Here is a 21,686-nt window from a genome sequence, read left to right on the forward strand (position 1 = left end):
GGAGCTCCCACGCTCCTTTAAGGTTCACCCTGTATTTCACGTGTCCTTGGTTAAGCCTGTGGTTTCATGCCCCCTCTACCCTACGCCGGCTCCTCTGCCGCCTGCGCGGTTCTACAAGGGGGGGTTGGTTTGTACAGTTTGCAGGATTCTGGATCCTCGACCCCGTGGCCGGGGTACCCAGTGCCTGGTCGACCGGGGGGGGGGGGGGGGGGGGGGGGGGTGTACTGTCATGTGCCAGGGTGAGTACTCCTCTCATTTTCCCATCTTCTAGTTGTGTGTGTTTCAGGAGAGGGAGGCTCCAGCTGCAGCTGATTTGCAATCAGCGGGTCTGGCTACAAAAGGAGGATGGAGAACACTTCTTTAGGCCGGATGATTAGTACAGCTTGGTTTAGACACGTTTTTGGACTTCTGTGACTTCTCTGGATTACGTCTCTGGTTTTCTGCGACTCCTCTGGATTACATCTTTGGATTTCTGCGACTCCTCGGGATTACTCACCTGTGCCCCATAGGATTTCTGGACGCAGCTCTCACCGTTCTCCATTCCTCCCGGCCGGCCCACTCTCCTGCTCTCCTCTCGCTCCCTCTCCTGGACACCCCACTTGGATTCACCCCAGCACCCAACCTACCCTCCATCTTTCCTACGCTCCCCTACTCCCAGTAAGTCTATTCTCTGCACCCACCGAGGTGGGACTGCACCAGGACTTACCTTCCTGGACTCACCTGTATCTGCTCTCCCCTCCTCAGACGCTGCACTCCCGTTCTTGATCTCCACTGGCTTTTCCAGTGCACCTTCAGTTCCCGTTTTAAAATAAAGATTCTTTTTTTTACCATAAGATCTGTGAGTGTGTGATTCTGCATGTTTTGGGTTAAACGCATTCCCCAAACCATGTCACCGGTACACAGCTTCTCTGGCTCGCTGTTTGCACTTTTCTAGTCCAAGGTGTCCTTCATGGACTTTCTGCAGTATCAAAGGTCGCAGCTTCTGTGGGATTACTATTCTCTGACCCCTCAACAACAAACCATTCGCTGCACTCAGTTCTGATCCGTCATGCGAATATTGTGAACATGACCCTTTGGGCCAAGCCCCTCGAATTTGCCCCAGTACTATTTGGAGCTCGGCATCTGCTGCTGTTCCTTCACATAACCGATCCATCATAACATCAGATACCGGCAAAGAGTTGATCACTGTATGTACATGACATTCAATGTCCGACTTGGTAGAACTTACACTCTTTAAAGGGACACTTGACAGAGCATCAGCCAAAGCTAAATGCTTACCAGGTGTGTATACAAAATCAACTGTATTTTTGCATTTTCATGATCAGACGCTGTATATTTGGAGACATATCGATTAAGTTTTTCTTTATTATAGAGACTAAAGGACGATGATCTGTTTCAACAGTAAAGTTAGGTAACCCATACACATCACAATGAAACCTCTCTAATACATAGGCCACACCCAGACACTCTTTTTCTATTTGAGCGTACTTGGACTCAGTTTCAGTTAAAGCACGAGAAGCATATGCTATAGGCTTCCAACCGTCCGCCTCTGCCTGAAGAAGAACAGCCCCAATGCCGTCCTTTGACGCATCAGTGGATACCCTCAACGGTTTGGTAGGGTCATAATACGCTAACAGGTTTTGATGTTAGTGTAGACCTAAGGTCAACCCACTCACGTTCTTGATCCTCTGTCCATCTAAACTCAGAGGAATCCTTCAGCAACCCTCGTAACGCTGACGTCCTTGCTGACAAATTGGGTATAAACCTCCCCACAGTTTAACATGCCCAAAACCCGAAGCACACCACCCCTATCAGTTGGACGAGACATGGCTGCTATAGCCTCCACTTTAGACTGATCCGGCTCAACTCCACGAGCAGACAACATGTCTCCCAAAAAGGTAAGTTCATGTACACCAAAACAACATTTGGCACGGTTGAGTTTCAAACCACCTTCCCTCACCCGTAGCAGCACCGCATTGAACCTCTCATTGTGCTACAAGAGGGTGGAACCCCAGGTGACGATGTCATCAACATAACACCGAACACCATCCAGACCCTCCAGCAGGTTGTCCCACGGACGATGAAAAATCTGACGCAGAAATAATAACAAAATGGATCCTTAGAAACCTGTACCTCCTAAAAGGAGTGTTAAAAGTGCAATACTTCGAACTGGTGTCATCTAACATGATCTGCCAGAAACCTTGAGCAGCATCCAACTTCGAAAAGTTACTTGCACCAGCCATTTCACTAATAATCTCCTCCCGTTTTGGTATCTGATAATGCTCCCTTTGAATGTTGCCGTTTAAATCCCCCGGGTCCCTACCAGACCCTCAGATCCTTATTCGTATTTTGTTTTCAACACACACCATCGAGTTCACCCACTCAGTTGGCTCTTCGACTTTGACTCTGACCTTTAACCTCAACATCCTATCCAACTCTCTCTTCAAACGCTCCTTTAATGAAGCTGGAGCCCGCCTGGGAGCACGAATGACTGGCTGTGCATTATCCTTCAGTTTGAAGCTATAGGCATAGGGCAAACACCCCAACCCCTCAAAAAGATCATATTGCAGCACAATTGAACCCACAGACTCTAGATGAGTAGAGAAGACCTTTGCATCAGTGACAGAATATATTCTTTTTACCAGGTTCAGTCGCCCAAAAGTGACTCACAGGTCTCAGGAACCACATGAAACAGCACATTATGAACCTTGTTTTTCACCATCACCTGTAAAACACACTGCCCACTACAGGCGATATGTTGTCCATTGCAGTCTTTGAGATGGACGTTTCTTTTATGTATTATTGGTCTCGGTTTCATTGTTTGAATCACAGACCAGCTGATCAGATTTGCTTGTGCACCAGAGTCTATCTTCAGAGTCACCTCGACTTCGTTGATTGGAAGAGACACAACCCACAAATCAGAAGCATCGTCGTTGCCGTTGTTCACTTCCTCCTGCCCGTTCCCCGTTTGGTCATCTGCTTTACGTGAGACCACGCCCACAAAAAAGGTGTGACTCATGCCGATCTCTTCCACCAGCCGCACAGCCTTTGGCTTGGCCTTTGTTTGACACCGTTTAGCAAAATGTTTTCTTCAGTTGCACTTCCAACACATCTTTCCATACGCAAGACACTGCTTAGGTACATGTCTGCCACCACAGCGTTTGCAAGAGTACACTGGATTAACTTCATTGGTTTCACTGTTCCGTTGTGTCGTTACCAAAGCAATCTGCGCCCAGCTTAGCATTAGCAAACGGTTTAGCATATTGCTGTGCTACTTCACTGGCATGACACAGTCGGCTTCCTCTAGCGTCAGCAGTGCATCTCGGAGCAGACGTTCTCAAGTCTGTTTATCAGTGATCCCATAAACAATCTGATCACGTATCATAGACTCCTTTAGTTCACAGAAGTCACAGGACTGTGCTTTTAGCTTCAAGTCAGTCACAAAGCTATCAAAACTCTCTTCCGGGTGCTGCAACCGGGTGCAAAAAACATACCTTTCATATACGGTGTTCATCTGTGGTGAACAGTGTGCGTCGAAACATTCAATTACCTTGACGTATTTGCCTCAATGCCTTCGACCTCTATGGCTTGAGGACCTGCCGCCGTCAACAGTAAAGCGATTTTCCTGGCATCCGACTTGGAATCCATTCCCATTGCCACCATGTACAGCTCGAACTGCTGTTTGAAGCACCGCCAGTTGCTGTCCACGTTGCCCACAAGCTTAAGACCTTCTGGTGGCTGCAAACTCTCCATGATCCGACCAACACCGAACTTCACTCCCGAACTGTACTCACTGAATCAGGATATTTCTCACAATGCGGACACAAGTCCTACTCCTGACACCATGTTATGTTCGTCGAATGATTAGACAAACTCCAGTGTCTCCATGCTGTACCGTGTTTATTGCAGACTGCCATCCCCTCTACAAACACTTCCTGATATATATATATATATATATATATATATATATATACATATATACACATATATATATATATATATATACACACACATATATATATATATATATATATATATATATATATATGTATATAACTAGGGCTGCAGCTATCGAATATTTATGTAATCGAGTACTCTATCGAATCTTTTATCGATTAATCGAGTACTCTAATAAATTACTCTTTTGCGTTTGTAAACCATTATATCAAATAGCATGTTATAAAATATGAAAGACCTCTTGAAATGAGCAAGCAGTTGCCAGTTATTCAAGTTTTATTCAAATTTAGTTTTCAAAACTTCAGCACTTCAACTTTACTTCACAGTAAACAAATAAGAGCGGCTGCGGCCCAAACAGCACCAGAACCGCTCACGGCGCATGAGCAAACATGGCTCGCCAGCTGTTTCCCTATTAACACAAGTTCGTTTTAATTCCTACACTTTTTTTGTCTCACACTAACAAGGATTGTCGAAAACATGATTGCCGTGGTTATGTCAAATTATACTGATCATAAAACATTTATTTACTTTCTTTCGTTTTCCTCTCAAATACCCGTGTCCTCCTGCAGCGATTCCGAGGGACAACGGACATCAATAACAACACCGTAAAAAGTCCGACGTGTTGTAAAAACTGCTATTTTTAGCACATTTTAAGTCCGACGTGTTGCTACCAGACGTACGGTGTGAGCTGAAACTGAGTGCTACAAATGAAAAAGTCGCACAGTGTCCGCAGAATATATAGAAATACAGGCTAAAATGCATTATCTTGTAGAGGCTCAGAGTCCGCTTGCAGAAGTGACGTTTACATGTGGATGTTTCCTGGTCAGGTTATAGCATCGAGGATGTGGTGTTGTGGTAGGCTACATCCATTTTACAGTATTTACACTGGACTACGTTTTCCGCCTTACGACGTGAAAAATGCTCCCACACCTTTGGCATTTTGTGTCTTTTTCGCACTCCACCGGGGTCCTCATTGTCCGCCATGGCTTAAGAGAAAGTTAAGTTGCGTTCGCTACTTGCGTGTGCATTCAGTGCAGTGTGTATGTGCGTCACTTATTTCGGTCCGGGTGAAACATGACCCCGGGCGACTGCAAAGCCATTAATTAATTAAACATGAATTAAACAAAGCTTCGAGGCAGAGAATTTGACTCGAGGATTTTTTGTACTCGAATTGTTCGAGGTACCCGAGGAATCGTTTCAGCCCTACATATAACCCAGTGCCGACATGTGGTCACCTCTACATATTACAGGAGAACACCTGATATCAACACACCTACGTGTATCATGGTTGGTCTCTGCTGAAGTTTTCAAGCCATTTTCCAGACCTCGATGAATTCTCTATGTGACTCAGTTTCAAATATTTGGACTTTTATCAGACATTTTTGTTAAAACCTAATAAGTAGTCGCACAGATGTTAGTGAAGGGGTTTATCCATAATTAGTTTAAAATTGCATCAGAACCGTCTGAATCCTAAAGACTGAGTGTGGAAAAAGAAACAAAATGTCAGAAACGGAACAAAGTTTGAGTTAAAAAGGATGGACGTTTATTTTTCATAAAAAAAGAAAGAAAAGCTGACTCTCCTAGAGCGATGGCTGTACGAACCAGGCGGTGCGGATCCCCCACCCACACTATTCAAGTAGCAAAAGCTCATTTTACAGATTTTGCTGGCCTTGCAGAAAATGCCTCTGTTCTTCATTTTCCATATTTCATACACGGCCCATTGAAAAGCGTCGTCTGCAAGTGTCGTGGTTTGGCACATTTATGAGAGATGCATCGGAGAAGTTTAGCCTTTCTGAAAGTCACCGTTCGCTGTATGATAATTCACTCCAGGTGTGTCGGTCGGAGGGTTTTGGATCAGAGCCAGGAATCCATCCATAAATGTGTTCAAGTAAATGTTTCCTTACCAAATAGCTGAGTGTTTCATCTTTAGTGAAAAACACAACGTACAGTTTGGAGGACTCTTCCTGCTACAGTGAACATATGAGGAAAAAAGATTACTACTTTATTTCCCCAAAAATGTATTATTAAATGTATTTCTTATATTTTTAATTAGTTATTTCCACATTTATTTAATGTTCATTTTGGCAAGAAGTGTCCACCATAGGACAGTTTGAACAAAACAGAATCATTGGAATAAAACTTTTCAAGCACTTTCAAGGTGAATGAAAAGATTCACTCATATTGTCTTCGTCTTCCTCCGCTTATCCGGGTCCGGGTCGCGGGGGCAGCATCCCAACTAGGGAGCTCCAGGCCGTCCTCTCCCCGGCCTTGTCCACCAGCTCCTCCGGCAGGACCCCAAGGCGTTCCCGGACCAGATTGGAGATGTAACCTCTCCAACGTGTCCTGGGTCGACCCGGGGGCCTTCTGCCGGCAGGACATGCCCGAAACACCTCCCCGGGGAGGCGTCCAGGAGGCATCCTGACCAGATGCCCAAACCACCTCAACTGGCTCCTTTCGATCCGGAGGAGCAGCGGTTCTACTCCGAGTCCCTCCCGAATGTCCGAGCTCCTCACCCTATCTCTAAGGCTGAGCCCGGCCACCCTACGGAGGAAACTCATTTCGGCCGCTTGTATCCGCGATCTCGTTCTTTCGGTCATTACCCAAAGCTCATGACCATAGGTGAGGATTGGGACGTAGATCGACCGGTAAATCGAGAGCCTGGCTTTCTGGCTCAGCTCCCTCTGAAGTATCTCGGGGTCTTGTTCACGAGTGAGGGTAGGAGGGATCGGGAGATCGACAGGCGGATTGGTTCGGCGTCTGCAGTGATGCGGACGCTGAGCCGATCTGTCGTGGGGAAGAGGGAGAGGGATTCACTCATATTGATTATTTAAAACTCAAAACTATTATTTATTGTCTCATGAAATAGAACTCCATTGTTCTTAATTAATGATTAAATAAAAATAATAAAAAACAGAGAAAAAAACAAGCTCAGTTGATTAATTCAAGCACCCATTAAAACATGGAAAATCCCTCCTGGACATTTAGGCAAACTTTTTTTTACATGAAACTTTTATTTATGTAATTTGACAAATCTAGGAACTAAGATCAAACATACAGTGAAAAATTATCTGCCAACTCATTCGACAAATTCATCTTTTCAGGTGTAAATTAGAAAAGACGATCAGAGCTCAACTTCACAGAAATGAAAGTAGGGCTGCAACAAACGATCATTTGGATAATCGATGAATCGGATGGGGTCTCGACACGATTAATCGATTAATCGGATTACATGGGGACATTTTTTAAAACTGCTAGGGAAACGTTATTTCCCTCCTTCCTTCACTTTATTAAACACAACATTATTAGAAAACAGTTCAATAGCAGAAAAACAACAGGCTACCACCTAAAATGTCTTACAGCTTCAGATAAGTTGCACTGCAAAGCAAAAATGTAAGCATATCAACATGCATAGGAAGTAAGGAAGTGTAGACTCCACCCAGCCCCTTCCATGTGTACCATGTGGTTTGCCAGACAACACCTCTTTCTGTCTCATTTTTCAAAAAATGAAAAACCAGAAATGAAGCCTTCAGAATACTTTGGAAGGGGATGAGCAAGGGAGGATAAGGTGTATAGACAGAGACCCTAAGCTACACCTAACTGTGACCTAAAACGCTTGGTCCAAGTTAAACAGCTTAAGGGCAATTCTCATCTGTCTTGTTTGATCTCATCTGTAGACATTTATTATAACTGAGGATGTCAAACAACTCATTTTTAAATGTAATTAAATATAGGCTGTGAATTAATCAAAATTAATCATTATTTCCAAAAATGACTGAAAAAATACCAAATAAAACAAAAAATAATGGATGCTGCCCTCCTTTCGATGATGCCCTGGGCAACCGCCATAAGGTCACATCAAGAAATGCTGCTGATCATTCCAATGATCCCAAATTCTATTTCCAAAACAACACCAACAACTGAACATTTTAAATAGACTCACATTAGGCCACATGAAAGCAACTGAACCCAAAAATACATTAACCAGTATATAACTGCACTCTCACACAACACGCCTGCAGCGACAGTTAGGACTCCTCCCTCCCTTTTAAAAGCGTTTTCACTTCCGAGGACATTGTGGTTGTAAAACCACATGCTAGTAGTCTGGCCCCGGTGTGATCAACCAGTTCCTGCAGGAATGTGACGGCTAGGGCTGCAACAACGAATCGATAAAATCAATAAAAATCGATAATTAAAAGTGTTGGCAACGAATTGCGTCATCGATTTGTTGTGTCGCACAACTCTTCCAGACCGCAGACCGGAGCAAGTAAGATCAGCGCGAGGGCGAGCTGGCAGGTGTTTGGAAGAGGAACATGGCAGAAGCAGCGAGACCCAAAAAAGTAAAAACTTCTAAAGTTTGGGAGCATTTTCAGTTAAATCAGGCGAAGACATTCGTTACCTGCAACGTTTGTAGGTCAGACTTAGCATGGCACGGGAGTACTACAGTGATGATGCAGCATCTTAAACGTAAGCATGTCAGAATCATCAGCGAGGAAGGAGAGAGCTCGGTGTCCGAGTAAGTTAAAAACTTTTCAAGAGTGATTCACCCAAGTCCCGGATTATTACACAGGCTAGACATGCCCTTAGCTCGTAAAGAAAATAAAGTCTATAAAATCGTGAGCGCGACGCTATTAGATAGAAGGGGCGGGGGTTTGGGGGGTTCTGCCGTCACATTCCCGCAGGAACTGGTTGATCACACCGGGGCCAGACTACTAGCATGTGGCTTTACAACCACAATGTCCTCAGAAGCGAAAACGCTTTTAAAAGGGAGGGAGGAGTCCTAACTGTTGCTGCAGGCGTGTTGTGTGAGAGTGCAGTTATATACTGGTTAATATATTTTTGGGTTCAGTTGCTTTCATGTGGCCTAATGTGAGTCTATTTGGGATCATTGGAATGATCAGCAGCATTTCTTGATGTGACTTTATGGCAGTTGCCCAGGGCATCATCACAAGGAGGATGGCATTCATTTACTTTTGTTTTATTTGGTATTTTTTCAGTCATTTTTGGAAATAGTGATCAATTTTGATTAATTCACAGCCTATGTTTAATTACATTTAAAATAAATGTCAACAGATGAGATCAAACAAAACAGATGAGAATTGCCCTTACGCTGTTTAACTTGGACCAAGCATTTTAGGTCACAGATAGGTGTAGCTTAGGGTCTCTGTCTATACACCTTATTTGGTGGGTTTGGAAGAGTTGTGCGACACAATGAATCGATGACGCAATTCGATTTCTATCGATTCGTTGTTGCAGCCCTAAATTAAACGTGGATCAGGATCCACCAGACTGTAAACACGGAGCTGGCTCTCCCCTCTAAGTAAAAAGTAGTAAATAAGACAAGCTGGAGCCGAACAAGTCTTCTGTCTCAAACCTCAGCTAGTGTTGGCGTCTCACCCTCGGGCACCTGCAGCAACTCGAGCAACTTTTGAGAAGATTTCCAATTTCTGGAATTAAAGCTGACTAAGAGAATGAGCAGAGCAACGTGGGGCCGCAGTTCTGCTGTGTCATCGTTTCCCCCTGGTGTAAAAAAGGAAAAAGAGCCACTTTCCTCCCAGGTGATAAGCAGGACAGAAAAGGTGGGAAACAGCCGAGTAACACTGATAGACAGTTTCTGAGCGAGCGAAACTCCAGAGTTCAAATCAAAAGCTGAAACTGCTCCATCAGCAGCGGGGGGTTTACGTGGATGAATGGACCTGATGGCTGAGGAGGGGTGGATGTCAAAGCAAGTGGCTGAGACGTGGCTAATGCCGCCAGTGAGCTGTGGCCACCTAAGTAATTACTACCGTTGCTGTTTGGCTAATCCTCCGAGCAGAGCAGGAAGCTCAGGAGAGAAAAGCCCAGACCTCAGAGGGACTCGGCGTTCGGCGGCCGAGCGACGAGTCGCTCAGGCGGACGCAGGAACGGAGACAGATCTGGTCTTATCTCAGGAAAAATACAAAGTTTACAGGCAGAAATGAAACAGGCGTTTCGTTTACCAAGGTCAAACAAAGGTAAATATCTTTGTTGGTGAATGCAAAACTTACTTAAAAATGTCTGTAAAACAAAGAAACTTAGAATAAAACAAAGAAAACTGAACAATAAGAACCATAAACTGTATGATGACCGCTGAGCTCAGGATAAAAGGATTTTATGTCCTCATTCGCAGCTTAAACCAGATGTTAAAACAGCTAGAAGGTTTGAAAAACAACAGAAACATTTAAAAATAGCTAGAAGTGTTTTAATAAGAGCCGAAACTTCATTTCCATGGATTTCTAAAGAATTCCTCCTAAAAGGCCAAAAGCTTTGAGCAACCTTTGATTTTTAAATAAACTTCTCCAAAGTTTGAAAACCACACGCAGACAAACAATGACAAAAACATTAAGAGCGTCAGTCCCAGAGAATGACCTTTGACCCTGAGGTTACCTTTGCGTTCGGAGCGCTTCTTCCGCCTCCTCTTAAACTTGCGTCGGACCAGACAGAAATAGGAGCCCAGACTCTGCGCTTCGTTGGTAAAGAGAGCCATGCTGGATCTAAAACCGACCAAGCGGCTCTGAAAATCCAACTTCAGGTTAAAACAGCTGCTGACATGAGCCCACCTGTCCCTCACCTCTGCCTGACCTGTCAGAGTCCAGCTACAGACGAGCAGGATGTTCAGCCTCACAACACCTGCAGCATTTCTTTGTTTCTGTTCCTTCTCTCAAACCCAAACTCCCTCCCTCTCTCGCCTCCTCCTCTAGCTGCTTCGCTCGTCCGCCGACTCCATGTCTGCCCTATCAGGAGGCGCGGAGCGGAGGTAATGGAGCAGGGTGTGAGGGAGCGGGAGGGGACGAGCTCAGAGGAACGACGTTATTAGGCAACAGAAGCAAAACCTTTAACTCAAAGTTGATCTCTGCACCAAACTTAACTTTAAGTTTTTATGCTGAAAACGGCGTAAAAGCTGCAAACAAAACTCTTTTTAATTATTTACTTTGATCATAATTAGGATATTTATCCCAAAAAACAAAAAAAAATCGTCTTTGCTCATGCATTCAGTTAAAACCTTAAAACAGAAACATCTGTAATGCTGAAATTATTCTTACAGTTAAACATTTTCTATAGTAACTCTATCAACTAAGAGTCTCTGCCTCCCTCTTGTGGTTGTGTTCTGCTATTGCACCGTTCTGAAACCAGCAGCTGCAGACTTCACATCCAACATCAGAGCGCAGTTGCTACTTTTGTTTGTTTTATTGATGCCAATCTCTTACAAATGTGTTGGGAAAAACAACAGATTTTTATTTTATTTATTTCTTTTAAGGAAAAAAATCTGAATAAAATCTGCAAACATTAGAAATCCATTGAAATGCATGAATGAAGCTCTGTCCCTTTTAAACAATATGAAAACATCAGACATAACTGGGTTTAGTCTGCAAATCAAACCTACAACATAACAAGCCTAACCGACCTATGTTTACCTCTAATGCAAGCTCATCTATCCGCTCAGAAACAGAAATCTCAAATCTCCCCTGAAAGTCATTGCTGTATCTACGATGTCTTTAAGATATCCTTTAGGTGACCTCAGGGCTTCAGTTTCCCTCCTTAAATAGTCCTATAGGCCACTAACAATGAACTCCTCGTTATTTTTAATACATCCGTTCCTTCTGGATTATAGCTGCTTTCTCATCTTACGAACAGGGACTGAACATTTAGGAGTAAGATATCTTTACAAGCTTTATACAGTTTCCAAATCGTAAAGTTTAAGCACTTTATTTCTTATACCATATTTTCCGGACTATAAGTCGCACTTTTTTTCATAGTCTGGCTGGTTCTGCGACTTATATAGCAAATGATGTATACCGTGCTGCTGCGGGCCGATGCGACCCAGGAATGAGCTCCCCTGTCCTGCTGGGAGGGCACCGCCATACTCTGCTGCAGCCTGTGGCGGGGTGCTGCCCCCTGGTGGTTCATTCTGTTATTGTTACCGGTACTTGTCTTGCAATGTGAAATGCTTGGTCTCAGATTTTGTAAGAAAAATAATAAAATTTCCCCCAAAATGCGACTTATAGTCCAGTGCGACACATGATTTTTTCTTCTTCACTATACATTTTATAGCTGATGCGACTTATACTCCGGAGCGATTTATACACCGGAAAACACGGTAAATAATGGATTGGAATGATCATTGTACCATTATGTTGCTCTTTTTCAGATAAAAACTGCGGTAAAGTATGAGTTTTAAATGTATGACTCCAAATCTCTAGTCTGACAAGCCATCCTAAATATGTGAATATATCGTCTGGCCACGGTCCATGGGGCGAGATCTACCGTTATCTTCCATGCTATTGGCTAAACGACGTGAAGTACTCGTCCCTACGGATGTCAGTCAACGAGGCAGCCATCATAGAAAATGCAAACACATTATTTTTCTACATAAGGGACCTAAGTGCCTCTATTTGCTTTTGACTCAAAGAAAAGCCCAAGTCAGTTGATGCCAGTAAACAGAGCAGTCCGCCATTAAATCATGACAGAAGACAATAATGCATTATTGTTTATCTGAATAAACGCGCTGTGATTGGCTAGTCACAATAAAGTCTGGGGCTGCGGAGCTTCCAGTGGAGCATTGCTAGACAGACATGCAAAGCAAATGATCGACCAGACCAGGGGTCACCAACCTTCAAGGGTACTGAGCCAAGCGGGGCTACCAGCAGACCTTTGAACTGGAATGACTAAGAGTTAAACTAAACTTCATGCATAATAAACATATTTTGCTATTTTTTTTAAAGAAATGTGTTGTTTTAAAATCTATATAAATGTATTTATGATAAAAAACAGCAGCAGATATTCATTATTTACTTATGTATGTACCGGTATGTTAAACTTGTGCTATTTGGAGAAATGGTCAGAGGGCCCCTTATATGGTTCCCGGGGGCATCCGGTTGGCGACCCGTGGTCTAGATTGTAGTCAATCAAATCTCCACACACTACATCAAATACGGTGTAATCGGTATGATGTCGAGATTTAAGAGTCCGGAAACATTCAGCAAGCATTTAACCATGTAACACTATGATGGTCCTGGAAATTTTAGATTTTCATCAAACCCAAAACTTTGATTTCCTTTACCCTCGAGTTCCATCCCATCCATTTCAACAATACAACATTGGCGCCTCCACCGTTAAACAACATAAAATTAGTCTGACAACCTGTTTGTGTCAAAGCAGTTTTATCAACTCATCATTCATCACTTTGATACAGTCATCTATGTTAGACCCTGAATGAAACAAAGTTGTCAGCAGATAAAAGCCTACCAGGAAGAAGATATAGAAAATCATGATAAAAAATGAAAACACTCACGTTTGACTCCGTAGAGACTTCTGTGACTGGAAAAGACCTGAAGGAGAAAGAAGATATTTTCCAGGTAACTAAACAGCAGTAACTTTGGTGAAGTCTCTTCTCTGGAATCCAACCTGTTACACAGATGTGCTGGAGTCAGAAGGGACCGACACCAGCCGGGCCCTTAGCTAAAGAGTAAAAACGCAGATTTATTCAAAAACTCTCAGAAAGCTGTCCACAGAAACAAAAAAACTAATAAAACAGAAAAATGTGTTTCCTTTGTGAAATAAATGAATGAAAATAATACATATATAATGAACCAAGTTATCAGCAGACTAAATATTTCTTCAATATCTTATTATTTTTACATTTTAGATAAAACATTTATCATCCTGAATCATTTCACTCCTCATCCACTTTACCATCAATGACAAATCCTGCTGCTAGCCAACTGTCAGCTGCTTTTAGCCCTTTCCCTCAGCAACAATGGCCACTTCCACAGAGGAACTAAAACAACTTCCTCCATTCCATCACAATAAGTCATAGCAAAACATAATAATTATCTAAATTGTTCTCAGGTAAAAAAAACAAAAACTAAACAAACAACAACCATTTTAGAGGTTTCTGGTGTTTTAAGGCACGTGTGAATATTTTAGACTCTTATTTTGAAGGGTTAAAAGAGACCTGTCAAGGATTTTGCCAAAAGACTCAGATTCCAGGGCACAGGAGAGTTCGCCACCCCTGGATTTTCTTTGTGAATTTTTTCCCCTTTAAAGTCTCTTTCCGGAGTATTTCTCTTATCTGATGGTACCGTCTAGTGGCTGAGAAGCATATCACACAAAAAGTCTCTGGAACAGCTTTTTTAAGATGGCGACTTTAAGTTTCTGTTTATAAATGTGCTTCTGTAGCAGACAAGCAGAGTAAAACAGGTTATTTCACAAGCTTTATTCTCATATCATGCTGTGTTTTCATACAGGTCCTTCTTAAAAATTAACATATTGTGATAAAGTTCATTATTGTCTGTAATGTACTGATAAACATGAGACTTTCATATATATTAGATTCATTACACACAACTGAAGTAGTTCAAGCCTTTTATTGTTTCTAATATTGATGATTTTGGCGTACAGCTCATGAAAACCCAAAATTCCTATCTCAAAAAATTAGCATATCATGAAAAGGTTTTCTAAGCAAACTATTAACCTAATCATCTGAATCAACTAATTAACTCTAAACACATGCAAAAGATTCCTGAGACTTTTAAAAACTCCCAGCCTGGTTCATCACTCAAAACCGCATTCATGGGTAAGACTGCCGACCTGACTGCTGTCCAGAAGCCCATCATTGACACCCTCAAGCAAGAGGGTAAGACACAGAAAGACATTTCTGAACGAATCGGCTGTTCCCAGAGTGCTGCATCAAGGCACCTCAGTGGGAAGTCTGTGGGAAGGAACAAGTGTGGCAGAAAGCGCTGCACAACGAGAAGAGGTGACCGGACCCTGAGGAAGATTGTGGAGAAGGACCGATTCCAGACCTTGGGGGACCTGCGGAAGCAGTGGACTGAGTCTGGAGTAGAAACTTCAGTTGTGTGTTATGAATCTAATATATATGAAAGTCTAATGTTTATCAGTACAAAAATAATGAACTTTATCACAATATGCTAATTTTTTAAGAAGGACCTGTATATTTATATTTTAGAGACTTTTCCATGAAAAGTTCATCAACTCTGCATCAGCCAAGGTATTCCTTAAATTTGAAGCGGGTAAGCGGTAGTCTAATGCTGTTGTTAGTTCTGGTAGGCGTTCGGTTTCCTATTGCACTGCGCTCTGCGGGGCAGGGGGTGTGCGTAGCAAAAAAAAAAAGATGTATTGCTTACATTTTGTCACAGTACATGATAAGTTAATCGATCACTTTTATGGATTTCTGAAAAATCATACATCATGTCTGAAAGGAGAAAACTCCAGAAAGCAACTTTAATCTATAATAATAAAAGTTAAAGTCCCAAAGTCATCATCACACACTGCTGACATTCGTCTCCACATTTGACCCATCCCATGGATGTGTCAAGTGATGAGTGGCAGCAGTACTGCGGGGAGTGGTGAGCTGCGGCGGGAACTATTTGGTGGTTTAACCCTTCAAATCCAACCACTTAAAGCCTAGAGTCGAGCAGGGAGAAGTTTGGTCCTATTTTTAAAGTCTTTGGTATGACCCGACCGGGAATCGAACCCCAATCTCCCAGTCCCAGTGTGGACACTCTACCACTAGGCCACTAATAAGAATGTTTTTCTTTAATATGTATAGACATGTATAACGGCCCACCAGGCTAAAAACATTTTTTGATATGATACTTTAAAACTGCTGAAACACATTGACAAAAGCTAAGGCAGTAGTAAGAATAAAAGAGAAGTCATGCTAATACCTTAATTACTCCATTAAATGTAAACAAACAACAGACAACAAGGTTCGGGACCTGATTCATGCAACGCCACGGGAAGAAGTCGCTAATGTTTCAACAGGTCTGGCTAACCACAACTTCTATTTATGCCATTTCATTTTGTCTTACATTCGTTTTAATACTACTTCTGTAGTAGCCTTTGTCGTGTTTAGGTGTATACACAATTCTATGACAAAACAACAGTAATAAAGAAACAAAATTGGCTCTTGCCAGCTGCAAATCCTCCACCAGGGGGCAGTAGACATGACTAGACATGACTATGGCAAATTTCTGATAAAAACACTAATCTGGATGCTTTAAGGTGAGAAGTGTTTAGAAAAAATTAAAAAAAAAATGGAAATAATATTCATTTACAACAGCTGAAAATAAAACAGATTTTTTGTTTTTATCAGAAACATGGCAATCAAACGAGGGCCTTGATGCTCTTACTCGAAACTCCTTCATACGTTTAAACCCCGTGCACTGCAGTTCATCTAAAATAAACAGAGAGTAAACAGACGTAACAACTGAGGAGGGAGATGATAGGGAGGAGACATGAATTTAAAAAGGAGAGAAATAATGGAGAAGTATAAAGACCTGATCAGATAAACGAGGCGAGGCTGTTTGGAGATGTGGAAATTTAAACGAGGTGAGCCTAAAAATCACAAGTAAGAAAACATTTAAATAATTCTGATGAGCTGCAGGTAGGATTGTCACGGTAACCGGTATAGCGGTAAACCCCGGTAAAAAAGTTGACAATAAAAATAACCGTCCAGTTTTTAAAAAACTATATTATCTCGGTGGGTTTACCGTGGCCGTGGTTTCGGCGCGATGACCCTTACCAGCCACCGTCGCTTCAGCTGAAGTTCCCGCGGCGCGCACACGCACTTTTTAGTTTGCAATGGCACCAAAACTTTGAAGCTGAAATAATGGCCGAAGGAGGAGACGGCAGCGCCCAGGACATCCATCCGCCCTCAAAGAAGACTAAATCGGAAGTATGGGCATATTTGGGATTTCTGAAAAATGCTGAGGGACAGTTAATAGAAGACTGCTATCCCGTTTGCAGAACGTGCAGGAAACAAGTGTCTGCAAAAGGTAACACTTCGAATCTAATGGCACATCTGTGTGACGATCACCCACGTCTCTACAGCCAGTGCAAGGTAAGATAACATTAGCATTTTAGCTGAAATGCATGACGTGAGGACTTTTGGTTGAAAGAAAATGCAACGAGTCACTATATACTGCAGCCGCAGCGTCCTCTGGCAGCAGTTAAACCGTGTCACAGACACCCTGTTGCTGGATGAAGCATCTTATTTGTTGATGATGAAGAGAAATATACAATTAGTTCCTTGTCATTGATTTGTTTACTTATTCAATGCCATTTATACTTGAACATTTGGATTTGATTACATAGTGTAGTAGTTATTTTAGTAATTTGTTTAAAGTGGCTATTTGTTTTAAATACATATTTTTTAAGGTTGACTTGTACAGCGCTCAAGTCAAGTGTGGACTGGAGTTTTAGATTTTCATTTTGATAATGAAGAAAACAAGTATATGAGAAAACAAGTGGTGTTTCTTTGATTTGTTTACATATTGTTTATGTTTTGAATGTTTGGATTTGTATCATTTAAACCTGCACTGACTACTGTAACATGTTCCAGAAAAATAAGCTATTTGTTCCTTTACTTGTGAAAAGTTGCACTTTTGCTAAGGCTTTGTGTTATTTTAGGTTTAATAAACACTGTTAAACCTTTTCAAAACTATTTCAGTTTGTGTAGAACAGGACTTTCAATGCTTTCTGAACATATGCAACACCGTTTAAAAAATACCGCGATAATACCGAAAACCGTGATAATTTTGGTCACAATAACCGTGAGGTTAAATTTTCATACCGTGACAACCCTAGCTGCAGGAGAAGAGAAGAAAGCGGAGGACGAGAAAGCAAAGTGTGAAACATTGAAAGGGGTTTAGATCTCTGGACTCCTCAATTACCAAATTCCTTTGGCAGGATAAACCTCCACGAATTAGCTTAAAACACTTCAGAAGACCAAAGGAGGACTAGATCTACCCAACTTTTATTATTATTTCTTAGCCAACAGGCTGCAATATATACCAAGATGGTTGCAAGATAACCCACTAGATGAGTCCTGGTTAGATATAGAACAGACACTTTGCAATATGATAGAGCTTTCAGACTTACCATTTATTAGCTCAAGCATAAGAAAACATGAAAGCTTCAAAAGTATTAGTATCAGCACCTCTCTGACAGCATGGTGGGAGTATCTTAAAATGACCGAGTCTTCACTAGTACCATGCAGACGCACACATATCTGGAATAATCCTGACATTTTGCAAAAGAACAAAATGATGAACCTTCCGGACTGGAAAAATAAAGGAATCCTATACCTGGAACACATTATTGAAGGATTGGACTTCATCCCATTTAATAGAATAGTCTCCCAATTTGGAATGGATAAGAATAGCTTTTTAGAATACCACCAAATTAAATCTGCAGTCAAACAAAAATTTAAGCTCAATAAAATAGAATTACAAACACCACCAAGGGTATTAGACTTCTATAATCTCAACCCCCCCAAACTACTGTCTAAAGTATATAAGACACTGTCCAAAATAGACGATAAAATTGCAATCCCTATTGAAAAATGGGAGGTGGATCTATCAGTCAGCTTTGACCAGAACTTCTGGTCCCAAACTTGTTTAAAAACTTTTAAAATGATCAGACACTCCAATTTACAATTAATCAGTACAAAATTCTACACAGAGTACACTATACAGGTCATCGGATGTTCAAGATGGGGTTTGTGTCATCTGACACGTGTACACACTGCACAAACAACGTTCCTGACAAATACATTCATGCACTGTGGTCCTGCCCACCTGTCCAGGAATTTTGGGGTAGAGTGTGTGAAGACCTGTCAAAGTCTCTGAAATGTCATATCCCAACCACACCCTCTCTTTGTTTACTGGGAAACCTGGACGATGTCCCCATTGAAACATCTTTGGTTCACATGGTTCTGACTGCCATATGCATCGCTAAGAAAACTATCCTCTTGAATTGGAAAAATAGAGAAAGTCTCTGCATTAACCAGTATAGAAATCTTTTGTTAGATCATATTACACTTGATTTAGCCTCTGCTTCCACTTCAGATCAATCTCTCTGGGCTCCTTTGATCGGTTCCATCACATAGCGAGGGTGGGGGGCCATTGATGTTGTCCTGCGGGATGGTGTGGGTGGGGGGGTGTGGGGTCTGAGTTTGGAGTATCCGGATGTTCCCTGGAGGTGGGTTCACTGGGGGTGTCTGGGACTGGGGGGCCATTGCCCCCCTCCGGAGGTGCTTGGGTTGCTTCGGGGGGTGAACTACTGGCGGTTGTGAGTGGGGCCCCTTGGAGGTCTGGGCGGCGGCCATGGGTCACTGCCTGGCGGCTGCATTGCCCCTGGGCGGGTCTGGGTGGGGGCCTGGGGGCTCGGGGTGTGGCCGGCCCCATGTGGGGATCTGGGCGGGGCCTTGGGGGTCGGGTCCTGACATGTATGCTTCCAGGGAGAAGGCAGGAACATGCAGCAGTGCCTGGCCTGGGTTCAGGGTCCTCGGGTAGACCTTGGCTCCTCTGCTGTTCCATCACAGGGGAGGGGGAGGTCCAGGAGGGGAGGACCCAACCTTACCTGGATGTCCTATGTCTTATATATTCTGGAAGTTGTGCAAATGCAGGGATGGGCATAGATATTCTGCTGGGGTGGGGCTGGGTTGATGGCCTCGGACTCCGTGAGGCTCTGCAATGCTGCTGCTTTGGGCCCTGGCAGGATGGGCTGGGGTCTCCATGCCCTGGGTGGCAATTTGACAACAGAGGTGCCTATTGGGGCCAGTGGGGGAGCTGGCTCCCTGAAGGGCTAAGCCCAACCAGCCATTCCTCCCCATCCCCGCATATTTCTCTCCTCCTGCTCCCTCACATCATCACACAAACATGCACATAGGACCTTGGGGGGTGGACAAGTCAGGGAGTGCGGGTATGGACCCCATTTCCGCATTCCTGTAGCAACCTGCCCCCCAATTTTATTTACACCTTATACACTTCCACCGACGACATTCCACACAAACACACACTTAGGGCCTTGGGAGTGAGCACATTCAACGACACTTGGCAGGGGGATATCTCAGCCTCCTTGTGAGTGCCGGTGCCCACTTCCATTTTTAAACTGCACTTAGACACCGAGGGCTGTGGGTGCAAGTGGGGTGGTGCGGTGGCATCCGCTGGCATAGGCCAGACAATGCCCGCACTGCCTGCTCACCACAGCCATGGAATACACCTCATCAACACACAACACTATAATGGAGCAGGCTGAGGGAGACTAGGGGTCTTAGCACACCACTGTTGTTGCTTGGCTTCCTGGGGCTGGAGGCTAGGAGGGAGATCTGGCCGTCTGGTTGGGGTCTGAGGTGGTGGGTTGCTTTGTTCAGCATTGGGCGGGGGAGCCTGCTCATCAGCACCCCAGCAGAAAGGGTCAAACTCTGGGAACCAGTGATGGTTGTACCCAATATGCAGCAGTACCGGGACCAGAGTGAATAGGGTGTGTATGGGGAGCATGAGTGGGTGTCCAGTGTGCATTTTTGTAAGTCTTTGGTTGTATGTGCATGTGTGAGCATGAGGGAGGGAGTGTGTGACTGTGTCTGTGTATGACTGTATATGTCAGGTGGGGCCTTTGACTCCTCCCCTCTCCTGGGACTTCTTTTGATGATATAGACATTCGTCTCCCCTCCCCCTGCCACACCTGGTGTGGGGTGTGGTGCCTTGGTCTGCCTGAGTGTTCGTGGCTCCCGGGTCAGGGGGTTTAAGATTTTGGCATCTGCCTGATCAATCCCGGTGGCTGCCTGGTGGGGTCTGGGTCCCTGGGCTCTGCTGGGTCCCCGGCGGGGGTGGTCGACCCTGGGTCCCTGGTCGCTGGGTCCCGGGCTCGGCCGGCTAGGGGGTGGGAGGCTGCGGGCGGGCCTGTGGGCTTGCCGCTGATATCTCCCGGGACTCTGCCGGCTGCTGGTTGTGGCCCCCCGGGGCGATCCTCTGTGCCTCTCGAGGGGGGCGGGGGCCTTTCTGGTTGCAGTCTCCTTGGGGTTCCTGTGTTCTGGGACAGCGCCTGGATCTCTGGGACTTGGAGCTCCCCCCGTCTTCTACACATCTTTGGGGGGCGGATCTGTGGTCCCTCACACTCTCTATTGGATGCTCCTATAGAGAAACCTTACATAAACAAGCGCGTGTACACACACAGGTGCTCACATGGTGCTCTCATAAGTATGGACTTGGGCACGTTCAACACAGGTCTTAAGACTATGGTGGGCACTTAATGCACTGTGATTTATTATCGTGTGATTGTTCAGTTAAACAATGTTGATTTTATATTTCACCATCACGTTGACGCAGTGATAGCTTGCTCCTGGTGTATTGTTGTGTGTCCCATTTTTTTCTGCTCGTTCTCTTCCTGCAGGTCTAGAAGCAGACTCTTGTTCATTATTGTTTATTTTTGTGGAACCCCCCCCCCCCCCCCCCCCCCCTTTTCCCCTCTCTCTCCCCACCTTTTGTCTTTTCCTTTCTCTTTCACCTCTGTCTCCGTGTCTGGTCAGAATTACAAAGCATTCCAAAACAATAACAATAAAGTTTTAAGTATCAGGCGTGACATTAAAAGCAGAAGCTTTGATGCTCCACCTGAGAGTAAATCTGTAAGGCTTGTTACCAGCATTCAGACATCAATTCTGTTTGCTTCACAGCCAGACAGGACACGGTAAAATAAATAAAAAAATACAACAACAAGAAAGGGAGAAGACGGATGGTTGGGGAAGGAAAACAAGAAGAGAAGAAACTGCTGGGAGTAAATATCCTCCAGACGCAAATTCATTCATGCTTCTGTGTGCAAGCCAACCATAACTACAGCTGGACAAGCTTCATCACCCTGCACAGGCCGGGCTGTGTGTGTTTTGTTCTAAAATCAAAACCAGTCAGCCC

At 43.8% G+C, this 21,686-nt stretch overlaps 1 protein-coding gene across 2 annotated transcripts in view; it reads right to left on the reverse strand.

The window, feature by feature from the left end:
- The window catches only part of adarb1b (adenosine deaminase RNA specific B1b), a 194,333-nt gene that overhangs the window by 60,764 nt on the left and 111,883 nt on the right, over nt 1-21,686 (reverse strand). Inside the window, exon 3 of one of the 2 annotated variants that reach the window (XM_015965522.3) lies at nt 13,265-13,301. Coding sequence is in view for 1 of the 2 variants with exons in the window: in XM_054746482.2 (XP_054602457.1) it covers nt 10,360-10,459 (100 nt within the window). In the remaining variant the exon portion in view is untranslated. Of the gene's footprint in view, nt 1-10,359; nt 13,237-13,264; nt 13,302-21,686 lie in introns of those variants that run through there. The other variant, XM_054746482.2, reaches the window with a different exon arrangement.

This window comes from Nothobranchius furzeri, chromosome 14 (assembly GCF_043380555.1).
Source record: "Nothobranchius furzeri strain GRZ-AD chromosome 14, NfurGRZ-RIMD1, whole genome shotgun sequence".
Lineage (NCBI taxonomy): Eukaryota > Metazoa > Chordata > Actinopteri > Cyprinodontiformes > Nothobranchiidae > Nothobranchius > Nothobranchius furzeri.